Here is a 15,684-nt window from a genome sequence, read left to right as displayed (position 1 = left end):
ACTGCAGCTATTTTATTATTTAAACATGAATGAAAGGCATACAATTTAAAGCTACCAAAACCACTTAAGACACCTCCATGCCTCAAAGCTGTACTGTAGCATCATCATATCCTTAACCCTGCTGTCCACACCCAAAAACCTCACACTCCATTATTTCTATGTTTAGATATTGTTACATCATTCTAGAAGTGTCTATCTTTACCAAATTGATTCCCAATTGATTTTTTCCTCCAGGCCCAGGAAAATGCCTGAAGTGAGTAATATTTCCACAAGATCTCCATGCCATTTTGTGCACAAAGCAATGGTAATGACATTATCCAATCATATTTTACTTAAAGACTGCCTATTCAAACCTTTCATTTTTATCTCGTACTACCTAATGGCTTTTTATTAATTGTTACAAGCCAATTTGGATTGAATCATGGCTTTTAATAATATAGAAACATCTTGAAAGCAGATAATCAAAAAATGGACTTCCTGCTGAAAAAGATTAATGTCTTTTGTTTGTTTTTCCTTTTTTCACAATACTCAGAGCTGTGCTGTGATATCTACTTGGGAGTTTCCTATCTATAATTAGAGGCACGTTCCATAGGAAAAAGTGTGTCATCTAAATATCTCACTCACAAAAGCTCTGAAATCTTTTTAGCCACATTTAAATCAAACTAAAAATATCTAAGACTGGAGGCAACAAGGAAAAATTACTCCTTTGAAAATCTTTTTCTTCATAAACCATCATGCTGACAAATTAAATGACAGTAACCTCTTACAACAGCTGACACAACCACAGGAGCCCTGTTAACAAGTGCATTAGGGCAGACTGATTGGTTTAATTGGCAGTCGTGCTAAAATCCTGCAGAGGAACTGATGCTGAGTGAATCATCTCCTCCAGCAATATTAAGCATTTTGAATATAACAGCGCAGCTACGATCTCTTAACGTCAGCTCTGTTTATTCTTGAAATCAGTATCAGGTGACCTCGTTTTATATTTCTTAAAGCTATACATTTTAGCATAAGATGTTTGCTGTATTTTATTCCTTACCTTATTTACCCATGTTTCAAACTGAATTTGTTGGGAATTTGATAATGTAGTAAGGAACAGATCTGAAAAGACAAACATAATACAATTACAAGATTTAATATTTGATTATACACATGCTTTTAATCCTACATATAATAGATGTAAATTATTTTATTTAGTAGTCCAGTGGTTTTCGAATGCATAAACAAACGGATCAAAACAATGTAAAAAAAAAAAAAAAGAGAGCTTGTTTTCAGCCCTGGGCCTCTACTTGTACAAGAACAACTGTGTGAAAATACATTCTTTTGGTATACTAATGCCTGTGCATGTATACACATACCTAAACAAAAACATAAAAATAAAAAAAATGTACACATAGAAGTGCTAGAAAACCACGTGCATACAAGTGACCAGTTAAAGAGAGCTAGCTATTACAAGAGATTAGTTAGGGAAAAGAGCTAAATAAGTCTGAAAACTGAAGAAAACATCACACAGAATCTTTATCATTTGCTAAACATCATAGTATTTTTCTAGCTTCTCTGGCATCAAACTTAGCTCTCCAGTGATTAGTCAAAAAAAAAATTTCATCAGAACATTACTGCTTACAGAAGAATCTATACTTTTGATTGGAGGTATTTTGGGAAGATTTCCAGAGAAGGAAAATGGGAGGAGGGAAGGAAAGTGGGGAAAGGATTTTGGAAAGAATGATGACAACCTTTTTAAACACAATCCCCTTTTAGCAATCTGATGGCCCATTTTGTTATTTTTTCCTTCTTCCATTTACTATTTTAAATTTAAAATGGCAAAACTATTTCACTACTTATGTAAAGGAGCTGTGCTCAACTGTTGTCACTATTCAGGGTAGAATAGAGTTGTTCCTTTGTAAATAGTAAGAACCCTCAAAGTGTTAAATTAATGCCTTTCCCTGATATCATCCTGAAGAAGCAGATGGAATGTGTTATATGAAAATTTAAAAGCCACATTAAGGATAAGTGTCCTTTTCTATTAAAGAATCCCTTTTTAAAAAAAACCCTGAAAGCTACAACATTTTACTCTATCTTTCTAGACCCTTAAAAATGTCTATCAAGCATTTAAGACTTATGAATGGACGACCTTCTGAAAATGTGATTCACAAAAAAATAGTTTATGGTTAACTTTTAATAATCAATGGTTCTTTACGATTAGAGCTTTAAAAATATTTATTTAAAAATACCAGCAAAGATGACAATCCCAGTTAAACTAAGATGCAGTCTAGCTCCTAAGCCATTCTAGTGACTTCATTTATTATGTTAGTATAACGATACCATAATGACAATTTTACTCAGTGCATATAAATGGAAGGCCTTAAAATGATAATTTGCCTTATTTGAATTTTAAAGCTGTATTAATCCATATGCATTTTAAATTGAAATAATCAAGACTGATGCATAAAAATATGATACGTCACAAGGACTTTTTTTCTCTTTTTCTAAATTTACTTACTATAACTTAGAAAACAGAATTTCAACTTGGCAATGTTTAACTTTTTGTCTGTGGAAAATCATGGATTTATATGTAGTCACTGAACAGGATTGGATAAATATATTAAAATATTAAGAACCTAGCCACAAAAGCAAGGATAATCACTTATTATAGCCATGGGAATAATCCAGTGATTAGTTTAAACAAAACAAACAAACAAACCATTTTTTCTTCACTTCTGCTGAACCTGGCAGTTGCATTGCATATGGGTAGGGCCATGAAGTTCATGGCCATGAAAAACGAGTCACGGACCGTGAAATCTGGTCTTCCCTCATGAAATCTAGTCATTTGTGTGCTTTCACCCTACACTACACAGATTTCACAGGGGAGACCAGCATTTCACAAACTGGGTGTCCTAACCCAAAAGAGGGTGTGTGTGTGTGTGTATGGGGGGGGTTTGCAAGGTTATTTTAGGGAGGTCATGGTATTGCCATACTTTCTTCTGTGCTGCTGCTGGCAGAGGCTCTACCTTCAGAGCTGGGCTCAGCAGCCGCCGCTCTCTGGCTGCCCAGCTCTGCTGGCAGCAGCGTTGCCACCAGCAACAGTGCAGAAGTTAAGGATAGCTATATAGCAACCCCCCTACAATAACATTGCAATCTCTCCACAACTCTTTTTTGGGTCAGGACCCTACAATTACAACACCGTGAAATTTCAGATCTAAAGATCTGAAATAATGAAATTTACAATTTTAAAAAATTGGTGACCATTAAATTGACCAAAATGGACTGTGAATTTGATAGGGCCATACATATGGGGCCCAATCGAACTCCTACTGAAAAGTCAATGAAAGACTTAGGATTTCTCAAAAGTAAGAGCAATTTTAACATTCAAAACACACAAAATGTTCTCCACAATAAAATGTTTAAGCACAGTTGCAAACAATAATTGTCATGGTTGGCTCTAAACCAGTAGAGCTCAAACTTTTTTTTTTACTGGCAACCCCTTTCACATCACAAGCCTCTGAGTGCAACCCCCCCTAATAAGTTAAACACACTGTTTAATATATTTAACACCATTATAAATGCTGCAGGCAAGCGGGATTTGGGGTGGAGGTTGACAGCTCACGATCCCCCATGTAATGACCTCGTGACCCCCTGAGGGGTCCCGACCCCCAGTTTGAGAACCCTTGCTCTAAACATTCTGTGTGTCTCCATACCACATGTAGAATACCTGGTGAGTAACAATGGCAGCTAACAAGAGTTTCTTCTTTAGCAGAGACCTTGGCTGGCTGTGACGCATGGCTAGAAAGGGTTAAACAGCTTGCAGGCTGAATGACCCAAAACCCATCTTTAAAGTCATGTTAGAAAGGTATGCAAATGATATTTCACATGAATGGCCCTAATTAGGCTAGTACTTTGAAATGCAAACCTATACTTTTAGAAGTAATACTAATTGTGTGTATCTTAGATGCTACCAGTAAACAGAGAGTTCCTGTCTGTCACAATAACTATTGATTCAGAGATCAAAAGGGAATATTAACATTTGGATGAATCTTGGGTCATTGTCTATATGTCTCTTTGAAGTTTGTAATAGACTGCCTAATGGATAAATTGCCCTATGTTAATTTGTGTTACTAATTATTGGTGGTGTTTAGAAAGCAAAACGTTATATCAAAAGCCTATTGTTTAACCAGAACTGTATGGTCAAGTGGATACTAGGACACCATATAAAAAGACCCTTTGGTCCTGATTCTGTCATCTCAGATCTGCTTAGGCTTCATCAGGGGAAGTTTAAGTCGCAAGACCGAGGTCCCAGTTACGCTGGTACGTCCTGAATATGATATTTGGACATAGGATTATGACCTATGAACTGAACCTCAATGGATTGAACTCATGTCTGTATGTATATTGATCTTTTAACCATATTCTCTCTTTTAATAAATTTTAGTTTAGTTAATAAGAATTGGCTGTAGCATGTATTTGGGTAAGATCTGAAATATTCAATAATGTGGGAGGTAGTGTGTCTAATCCTTTGGGATTGGTAGAACTTTTTCTTTATATGATGAAACTTGATTAACAGAAATTTTCATCATATTTGACATGAGTACCTGGATGTAGGCCTGAGGCTGGATCACCTTAAGGTAACTGTGTTGTTTGGACTTCTCAGTAACCAGTAAAGTAATAAAGAAGCTGTTTTATGCTGGCTTGGTAAATCTAAGTATTGGAATATCTGTCAGCTTTTTGGGGTTTGGCTGCCCCATTCTTTGCAGTTCACCCTAACTGAGTGACCCTAGCTGGCCTCCAGTCACACTGGCACTATATCAGTCTTCACATAACCTGTTTGGTACACTTTTGCATAGTGCATACACGACCTCTTAAGTGTAACTGATTAACCAGTCCTCCTTCCCACCAGCTCTCAGTGCAGCAGGGCATCTTTGACAACATTATCCCATTACTGCTGGTGATGCATTGCATGTGCCTGTTTTCCATGAACTATGCCCTATTTAGCCAAAATGGGATGTCTGCCAATGCACTCACATGGCTCATGGACTGTTATGAGGCTGAACTTTCATTTTGTTGTAAATGGGTCAGATGATTGTGTCAATCTATTTACAAAACACTGTTGTGTTTTTAGTGTAGAAAAGCCAAATTCAAAGGCTACGCATAGTGAATTATTCTGAATCTGTTACGAAGTTCTTAGTTCTGGAAGTTCTTGGCCTAAGGTTTGTTTTTATCATAATAGACTGACAAAATTTTAACATAATTATAGAGCTCTTTTACATAGGTAATGAAATAGTTATGCCATTTTTAAGCACAAATCAAAATCAGGTGCCTTTGGTAATCTCATGATTTAACTTCTTGGGATTTCCCCCCCTCTAATATGAGAATATGCTACTGTACAGTGGCATAAGCCAAATAGTTTCTCTCTTTTTCCCTAAAGTCAACTAAGTTAATATGGATGGAGTGTGTTTACCAAAATTCCAAGAAATTAAAGCTACTAAGAATTAATGTATACTGTAAATAGCTAATTTAATCTCTTCTCTTTGAAGCTTTTTGAATAAGTATCTGTGTATGCCATTTTTTAATAACAGTCCTTTTTTCAAATAAACCATTCCACTATATGCAGTTATGAGTTCACAAACAGGACATATTTTCAAGTTATGAATTAATAACTGTTGCAATCCTGATGACAGCTATTTTAAAAGACAGTCCATAATATAGTCTATTCTTCGTTAACTCCCATGAATGGGGGTTAAAATTGGACTACGCACCACACAGCTCAAATCATCCTACTAAGAAATAATTTTTTGAACAAAAACAACAAAAACACTCTTCCCTCCCATTTCTATATTTTCATGCCGTTAACCCAAGAGAAACCAAACAAAGATGGGTGGCAGGCAGGGATGCTGGAACAATTCGTATAGTGGGGGTGCAGAGAGCCTTTGAACCAAACTGCAAACTCTATAAATGATGGAAACCACTTCAAAGCGGCGGGTGCTACTGTACACCTAGTTCCAGCACCTATAGCGGCAGGGTGCATCAATACATTAGATTTTACTTCTGGAAATTTGCAAAAAAAATATTTTGGAGGCCTCATTCTAATCTTATTACAAGCATACCATGCAATTTGGAATGACTAATGGCTTTCGATCAGGTGAGTATAAAGTCTGGAAAAGCAAAATGCCAGTAATGAGATATATGGAGTAAACAGTGAAGCAAGTTTCCCCATGCATCTGCTTGCCATTAATTTTGGTCCCTGTCAATACCTGTAAGCCCTCCTTTTCACATAAATACCATCATTTAAAATGTAATGAATCGTCCTGGCTAAAGCTTTGCCTTCAGATTGCTGGAATAATTAAAATGTTTTATAATGTAATCCATCAAAAAAGGGATGACTCTTGCCTATAGTAGTCTTGGTGAAATGAGGTTTACAGGATTGAAGCTATACATTAATATGTATGATGAAAGTCTGCCAGTAAAACCTGCAAAGGAAGTGTAGGCATATTATCTACTATTAGAAAGTTAAAAGCCCTCGCCATTAAATAATACTTAAAGGACTAACTGAATGTAATTCTCTTTTGTTAAAAATAACTTTTTGTTTTGGAGTTGCACCATATACCAAGTTTTTTTCCTCTACATTAGAAAATACATTAAACCAATTAAATCAATATTTTTAGGCATGGTTCCTTTCATCCTGCAGAGTCTCTGATCCAGTGAAATTAATGGAAGGCCTGCCTATTTTAGTATGGGATCAATCCTTTCTGTCTGCCTTGAGAATTGCTATATAATACTATAGCTTGTCTCACTACTGGTATGAGTTTCACAATACGTGCACCAGCTAACGTCACACATGGCTCATCCTCGTTTTTAAGATTATTTTGCATTAGATTGGGTTTGAACATCAGTTTACTCCCATGTTAGTTTGTATTATTTTCTCTAATATTTGTAATTTAGAGTGCATGTCTTGTACCTTAATATTTTCTAAATGCTTGTAGTGAGTGGAAATATGTGAAGTAGTTTTTTCTAATATAAAATCAATAAAGACTTAAAAAAAGTTTCATCCTGATGCAGATTAAATTAGTCATGTTATACACTACTCGAAATATAATTTCATAATGGGAACAGAGATGTATATTACTGCTACTGGAAACAACTGTAACACTAGATGGCAAATTAAAAATAAAAAAGAATTTCCTATAAAATTCATGATGATAGGACCAGAATAAAAAATAGCTCTAAAATGAATTAACTACTGAAAAAAAATAGAAAGAAAATACAATGGCTAGGATGTCAGTTAGCTTAATAATAAAAACAAAACACACATTTCAGCTATCTGGTGTATGGGAGAAATAAATCTGGGGATTAAATTTGAGACAAACTACAAAAAGCTAATGCAAAGATAATAATTTAAAATGTCTGAATTGTTTACTATCTTAAATGAAAGTGTGGAGGTGAGTACATTATAAAGTATTTTTTCAGCTACTGCAGTATACTGGGAAGGCTGGTCTTCCATTTTGGAAGTTTGAAAATTTTTCCCAAAGTTTTTTGAAAGGTGACAGCCTAAATTACAAATGCAAGTTCGATAGAATGTGGTTTCACCTATAACACGGTAAGATTTTTTGGCTCCCAAGGACAGCGTTATATCAGGGTAGAGGTGTATGTCTCTCTCTGTGCTGCTACCAGCCACACCTTGGCTCCTACCATCCTTCATTATACTGCAGGGTGAGCCCAAGTCACTCCCTGTTTTAGGTTTTCCCCCAGAAACATATGTCCTTTACTGCCCATCCCTCTCCGAGACAGTAAAAGTTTAAATAAAGCCCCCCATTTCATCAACAGAAATAATATGAGTACATCTTGTTGCCCCAAATGGAGTTTCCCCGACACTTCAATTTAAACACACTGGATTAGATAAAATAATACAACAAATTTATTAACTACAAAGAGATTTTTTAGTGAGTACAAGAAATGACGCATAAAAGTCAGAAATGGTTACAAGAAAAATAAAGATAAAATGCAACTGGTTCCTAACTTAAACTATGTGAAATTCAAAGCAAAGTTTTCTCAGCACACCCAAGACCAAGAATTTCACACGTGAATCATTGTTTTAGGCTGTATGCAAACATGGCATGGGTTTACACACAGTTTACTTGTGGAAAGTCCTCTCTGCAAACATGAAGGCTACAATTTTTCTTAAAATCCCAAATTTACCACATGGGCCCCACACAAATGCATCAAATGAGTTGGATTCAGTCTACAGACCAGTGTTTCACAACTCTGGGGTATGCAATTCTGCTGATCACTTTTGTACACTCTCGAAGAACTAAAACACAACCTGAAGGTCTAAAGCAAGTGAAAAGGAACTACAGCAGTGAAAAGCAATTAATCTCTCTTACACTGTCGGTGCAAACCCCAACAATGAAATTTCATTGTCTGCAACATGAGAATTCAACAGAAGATGATCACTTAGAATGCTAATTTAGATAAAGCAATTTTTATGTGCTCAGAGTTGCAGATGTTTCTCTGTTTTTAGATAAAACAAAAAGAGCCTGCTAAGCAAAACTATGCCATCAGTTCAAATAGTCATCTTTAGACCACCTCTAGTGAAGATGCTCCAAATGTGACCTGGACTGGGAGATGGTGACAAAGGCTTTCCATTCAGTACAGCATCAACAATCCCAACTGGCTACACATCTTTCATCCATTTCCTCTCTCTCTGACCCCTGTATTTTAAGGCCATGGCTACACTAGAGTTTAGGTCAGCAGAATTCACGTCGCTGAGATGTTTGAATAAACCACCCCTGAGCAACACAAGTTACATGTATAAGTGCCAGTGTGGACAGCGCTATGTCGGCGGGACAGCTTCTGACGTTTATAGGGGTAGTTTTATTATGCCGGTAGGAGAACTCTTTCCATAGAGTGTCTTCACCAAATGCGCTGCAGCAGCTGTACATGCAGACATGCCCTTAAAAGTAGTAGCAGATTCTCTCCCTCCAGGACTCTGATTATTGCACTGAAATCTTGCATGCTTCTGGTTCTTCTTTAGGTACAGAAACTTATGACTGAAGGGGAAGCCTAAGACATGTATGATTTAATAAAATTTTCGGGCACCATTAAGTTCTCTAATAGTATTGATGATGCCTGCTGGAGGGACAGAGGAGTGGACAGACACATCGCAATGAACAGCTAACATTTGAATTTTGAAGAGCTATTAATATTAGTATATGTTATTCAGACTTGTACATGCATCCTTAGATTTAAACTGTAGAGGTCATGTTTAAAATTATTTGCAGCATCAACTAAACTTCACACCTATTCTGAAATACCTAGCATACTACAAATCCAAAACACTAATTCACTATCAGCTGACGTTTTTAAGGGTGCCTCACTGTATCTTATGTTGGCAGTTTTACTAAAACACTAGCATTTGAATGTGTGTCTTTTAGTCTGAAAAGCACAGAAAATTAAGTATTTGGCACTGGTTAAGATACTCTATTCAAATGCTGATGAGTTTGATGCCATTAGACATGGTGGGGATATTTATAGTCTAAGATTGGATAATCAACAAATGAAAGCTCATGTATATTAACTGTCTGAATTGTACAGAAATGACATTCAACTAGTACACTACATAGAAATGAAATCCTTGATACTCTGAAAAAAATCTCAAGCCAGATGCAGGCACATTTGCTGTTATATATGTTTTCCACATCCTAATCTAATGGCTGGAATTAAGGAAAGTATTACACTCTGAAAAGGAGGCTTATCACTCAAACACATGTAAAGAAGATGGCGAATAATGAAGCCTATGTTTTACTTTTATATTATTGGTTTAACAAGCAGTAATCAATACATAGCCACAAAACTGATGGAAAAAAATAAATGAAATTCAAAAGGTTTGGAACAAAGGGTGAACAAAAAGGTAACAAACCAATCAATACATTTTTACAGAATAAGGTTGTGGTAGTCTGTGCCAACAGAAGAATGTGGTCTTGAGTGTTTTTACTCAGCATCCTCACTTTTACAAAAAGAAGGCCCAGTTTTTCAAGTTAAGTAGGGTTAGATGGCACAGTGGTGAAAATACTGGCAGCCAGCCAATAGGCTAGCTGCCAGTACTTTCTCTCTCACCATTGGTAACAATGGTGAGAGAATTTCCAAAAATCTTCAGTCTAAATGCAGCCAACGAGTTCTGCCAGAACACTGAAGTTAACAACCATAATCTTGTATGAAGCAGCATGGGAATTTTTATAAACTAGTCACTTGAATTTAATCTTAACAATGGCTAAGCATTTTAATATTAGCTTCAAGTTAATAGATACAAGTTGCACAAAGATCACCACAATTTTCACTAATCTTCACAAGTCAATTACTTAAGTAAATTAAAACACCTGAGTACAGTAACTGCCTGGTTTACATTAAATATTGTATTAAAGCAATATTCAACTGAATAAAACGTCAATAAATAGCATTAAAAGATATTTGAATTTGTTGGCTTTCAAGATGTTAAAACTACTTTGCAAGCTACCACTTACGACCTATAATATGGTCAAGGCCCCTGATACTCTGGCTATGTCTACTGAGCTGCAGGACGGACTATGTGGGTGTGAACTGCAGAGCACACCAAAGTGTTGTGCTCTAACTGCTCTGTGTGGACACTGCTAGCACCAGCTAAAAGTTACCTAGTTCATGAGGACTAAGTTAATGTGAATTTGGTACCTTTTAATTGGAACCAGGAGCATCCACACAGGGCAGTTAAGAGTGAACACTTTGATGTACTCTAAAATTCACACCCCCATAGTCCACATTGTAGAGTAGTATAGACAAACCTTCTGTGTCAAGCTGGACCTAAATTCCTTGGCAAGACGTCTTTTTTCTGTTGTACTCTTGTGGCAGCTTCATTTAAAAATCAACCAGTCTTTAACAGCAGCAGTCAATTCACAGATACACCCAACTACCCTCTTCCAGAATAGCTCCCACTCCCTCAAATAGTGGCTACGCATATTTTAGCTAGAAGTGTCTGCTAAAATGATCAGCCATGAAAGAGTTAAAGGTTGACATTTAAATATGACAATTAAGCTTCAGAGTTAACACCCTCAATGAGATAAAGGGAACAGTTCATACTTCTCCAAAATACCATTTCAAGCTGCCCAACTGAAGGTGGACGAAGACAGTATTGCAATGACTTGTATTCAGTTCACATTTAGGAGGTTTTGCCCCAGCGATAAGAGCTAGAAAGGTTATTTTGTATTGTTTGAAACAAACAGATTCTAGAACACAGCTCTGTCATGTTTGTGGGTGGGTGTTAACTTCATGGCAGCAGAAATCTTAAAAATTAAATACATATTTCTCTTGTAATGGCTCTGAGGGTCTCTCAGAGTGACCTGGGCAGAGTTTTTGTTAAATTGTGTACTCGTGGTGCTCTTTTCAATTGTTTGTCTGAATGTTGTGTAGGGTCCATAATTAGAGGTAAATTAAAATCACCAAAGGTTCAAACTTTTGGGTCATATGGAAATAATTTAATATACTTCTTCATTAAAAGTGAAGACCTAAATTGGATTTTTATTTATTGGCACATACATTCTCAGTCTGGTTCACATTTACTGATATATCATTCTAATAAGCAAAAAATTAGATCTACTTCTGATTGTAAGTGTGAAACTCTTACACTAAAGGAATAAATCCCAAATAATTGGTTCTTAGCAACACATGAATGACTGTTGCAACACAGTTAACTGCCCTGAAAATGAAGACAGAAAGGGTTCATAATTTTAATCACATACAATCTATAGTACAGCAAGAGGGGAACATGTTACTAGTATACTTGTAGCAAGTTAAGAGTAACAAATGTAACATTACTGGAAATTTCAATTTGCATGTACATGCACATATTCAATGCATTCACAAGATTTTGAATTTACTACACATATAGTAGAAATTAACATACGTTCATCTGCTGGAATATTAGAATTATGCAAAGTTTAACACAACTAAAGATTGTTCAGAATCCCACATGCTTCCCATCAGATCTTTTTACTCCTTTCAACTGTCTCACTTACAACATATTAATGTAAGATCCAATGTCACTTTCAGACAATGTACACTGACACTTGGAAGGGTGCTTCCCGTTGGACAATTCCCACTACCTGTAAAAGGCAGCAGGATTTGTCATGGTCAGTAATTAAGTGCTCTGCAGGGAGGAAGTAAATCCTTTTCCAGCTTCCCTCTGCAATTCCTCAAATAGCAACCTTTTATCTGCATAGAGAACTTTTCTCTTAAATGGGTACATACATGTCTTCCTTCCATTGTATCTGCAGCATATGTCTTAGTTTAGAACACTATTTGCCTTTCAATTCTCAAAACTGTTATAAATGGCAAAAAAAGTGAAATTTCATAGCCTGAAATAGATTTTGAAATTAGGTTTTGGACTGATTAGATGTGTTTTTAGAATGAGCATTATTTATTTCAAGTACATTTGTTTTCTTCTGAATGATGTATACATGTGTTTTGCAGAGGTCTTTCTGCATGGCTTGTAAATGTGCAAATTTGATTCATTTAATTTAGACATTACCTGAATACAGATATATAAGTAGGTTAATTTCTTGGTTTCAATGGGCTATTTAATCATTTACTATTCATGTTGTGGAAGTATATCAACACCTGTATCTAGGATCTGCGGCCCACTGTGGTTGGCACTTTACACACAAGTAATAAAGACAGTTCCTGCCCCAAAGAACTTCCAACCTTAATGTTTGATGAGACACAATAGGTGGATAAAAAACAAATATAGTGAAGTGGAGAGGGGAAGGGGAGGAAGACAATGTAACTGTGAAACTATCATGATTAATGTAATAACCAGTAGGCTCAGCACAATAATTGCCTACCTGTTGTCAAATGTTTTGTAGACATCATTGCACAGGATAGTTTTAGGATATTTGAAGGACAATGTTGTAGTTTTACAAAAATGTGTCTGTAGGAAAAAATTGATGAGGGCTGAAGCCTGTGATCAGACAAAATGGACACGGGTATCAATGACAATGTTTTAGAGCCAACAGATACAGTGGAGCTAAAATGTCAACTACGATCATAATTCCTGTTTATTCAGGTATTTTCCCTTTTGATTATACTTATTTTAGAATTGCATTCACAGTACTATGTTAAAAACGTTACTAAGTAAGATTTCAAAGTCTAGCACCCAAAAGTTCAGAAATGCCAAAATTAAGGTTGTCTGTGCAACCTCAATTCAGCCCCAGGAGACAAATGCATTATGATAGAGTCTTTAATTATATGACCACATACTAACTTTTTCATAGGACACTGGAGTCATCCAGTGTCCAGAATGGATCTGATCTGGGGATGAATCAGGGTTGTGTAACGGAGACTACTTCTGTAGGACTCTTGCTTCATTTGTTGCACAAAATGGAAGGTGTGTAGTGAATGAGGCAGAGGACTGGTCTCATGGTTAAGGCAGACTAAGGCTGCTCTAGAGAATTGGATTTAACCCGGTTTCTGCCACAAAGTTACAACATTAGGCACGGCAATTCATGTAAACTGTGTTCCTTGTTTTCTGCATGTCCAATTTGAAGCACTGTGGTACCATTTGCAAAAGTTATAAGCACAATAGAGTCTATGCTGTGACCATATACAGCACTATATAAAGTTGAAGGTGCTTGCTGTCTCAAATTGGGGACCCAAAATTAGTGGTTACTTCTGACCTTAATCTCTGACTCTCACTTCACATTTGTAAAATGGGATAACAGTCTCCTTGCCCAGCAACTCTATTCTCACATCTGAACACTCCCTATCCCAATCTCAGTCTACCCTCTCTCCCAGCAGTGTCAATGCCTAGCCATTTCAAGTTCTGCCTCCTGGCTCCTAATACAATTTCTCTCTCTGCCTATTCCTGGCTTTCAGTTGCCCACCTCTTGATTCACTCTCCCTGTTCCCCACTGGCTTCCTGTCCCAATCTCCCTCCCCAGACTACTTGTGCAGTGGCGCTGGAACATTTTTTACAGTGGGGGGGGCTGTACCTCCTCACCCCCTAGATTCAATCAGGAGTATTTATGGTAGAAGTCATAGACAGGTCACAGGCCAGGATTTTTTGTTTCTTGCCCATGACCTGTCCATGACTTCTACTAAAAATACCAGCGATTAAATCGTAGCCTTAGCTATATACAGCTGAAAACAGGACCTTACAATGGGAAATGTCAGGCAATCTCAATAATAGGCACTGTTACCAGCACCAGCTACAATATTATTTTCCAACAGAAAAGACAGGCAGGGAAAAACAAAGGACAAAATTTACTTGTTACTTTCAGTTAGCTTCTAATTATCCTTGTTATTTTTTCCAGTCATTCTTCTTTGCATGTTATAAAAGCAGAATGCTATTTATAGGTTAAGCTGAGTGTTCATTTCACTAATGATTGACTTGACCTTTTTCTTTAATGTCAAAGGGCTTTATATGAGAACTGAAACCTTCAGTATTTCAGGACCTTCACTTTTTTTTTTTAAACTAAGTGTCCAGGGTACCAAATAAGCAATGATTTGTTAAATGCTAGGTTTTTAAATGTAAATTGTCTCAGAGATCCTTAAGATATTTTGATTATTTAAAAGCTAGAAGGTTTGACTCCTCTAAGACTGTCCCAAAATACAGCAGAATTAAAATCTTGCTCAGTGTCCCTTTCAAGATTAAGCTCATGCCACTGAGTACATACAATTTCCCACAATACACACACAATTTCTTAATTTGTGTGCAAAAATCAGGTAGTCTGTGCATATTTAATTATACATGGCATCTAACTGGCTATGTGTTTATGTACTCCAAGTTTATGCATGCATATTAAGAACACACAAACTTATTCACATAATTAATGCGCCCAACGCTCAAGCTATAGTTTTGAAACTATTAAGTGCATTTGTATAGCCTCCCCCAAATTGTAAAACTCATAACAAATGTTAAAATGTATGAAAACTAGCAAAATTATTTCCTGATTAAAACTCCCACTGAAGTTTGCTATATTAGAGAAGCCAGTAGAGTGGTTAGATTTAGGAACACACTTTCTGCTCCATGAAAACATGAACCATGACACAAAAGTCATTCTTTGCATGAGCCTTATTTTACATTAACAATTATTTGAGTTAGCAAAATATTAAAATTGGCTATGTAACTCTTCAGCATCATAGGACAGTGACAACAGCAGCTTGGGTGAATATTTTGGAACAAATTTGTCTGGAAAATTTTGCCTTTTATTTGCTATTCAGACCTATATTCTGCGTGGTGGATTGATTTAAATCATCAAGTTAAATCATGATCTAACACCAGCAAGCAGGTAACCCTGATTTAAATCTTGTTTTGCATTTTTTACTTTTTAGTTATTTTTCTACGGAAAGATTCACTCTCATTAATTGGCAACCATTAAAACATGTTGATTTACAAGTCAATATAACCTTTATATTAAATTTGGTATTTTGCTGATGCTCTACACCTATAAACATTTATTCAATCATATAGCTTAAAATACATTAATTTGCCTTCTTAATTTTTACAATATTTTATTGTTAGGAAAATAGTGAAAGCTTTTTTAAAAATCATTATTTATGTCAAGCTACATTTCGACTGAAATTGGAATTCAATTAAAAGGTACATGAGCAGCATTTTAAAATTAGTTTTATTTAACTAATAAAAATATCTTAAAAACTGGATACATATGA

At 36.0% G+C, this 15,684-nt stretch overlaps 1 protein-coding gene across 2 annotated transcripts in view; it reads right to left on the bottom strand.

Moving 5' to 3' along the window:
• ITFG1 (integrin alpha FG-GAP repeat containing 1) overlaps positions 1 to 15,684 on the bottom strand; it is a 195,347-nt gene that overhangs the window by 143,341 nt on the left and 36,322 nt on the right. For both annotated transcript variants that reach the window (XM_044987616.1, XM_044987614.1), the window contains exon 7: positions 1,040 to 1,101. In XM_044987616.1, coding sequence (XP_044843551.1) covers positions 1,040 to 1,101 — 62 coding nt within the window. The remainder of the gene's footprint in view (positions 1 to 1,039; positions 1,102 to 15,684) is intronic.

This window comes from Mauremys mutica, chromosome 14 (assembly GCF_020497125.1).
Source record: "Mauremys mutica isolate MM-2020 ecotype Southern chromosome 14, ASM2049712v1, whole genome shotgun sequence".
Lineage (NCBI taxonomy): Eukaryota > Metazoa > Chordata > Testudines > Geoemydidae > Mauremys > Mauremys mutica.
Note: the sequence above shows the minus strand (reverse complement) of the source record. Positions and strands in the feature narration are given on the sequence as shown.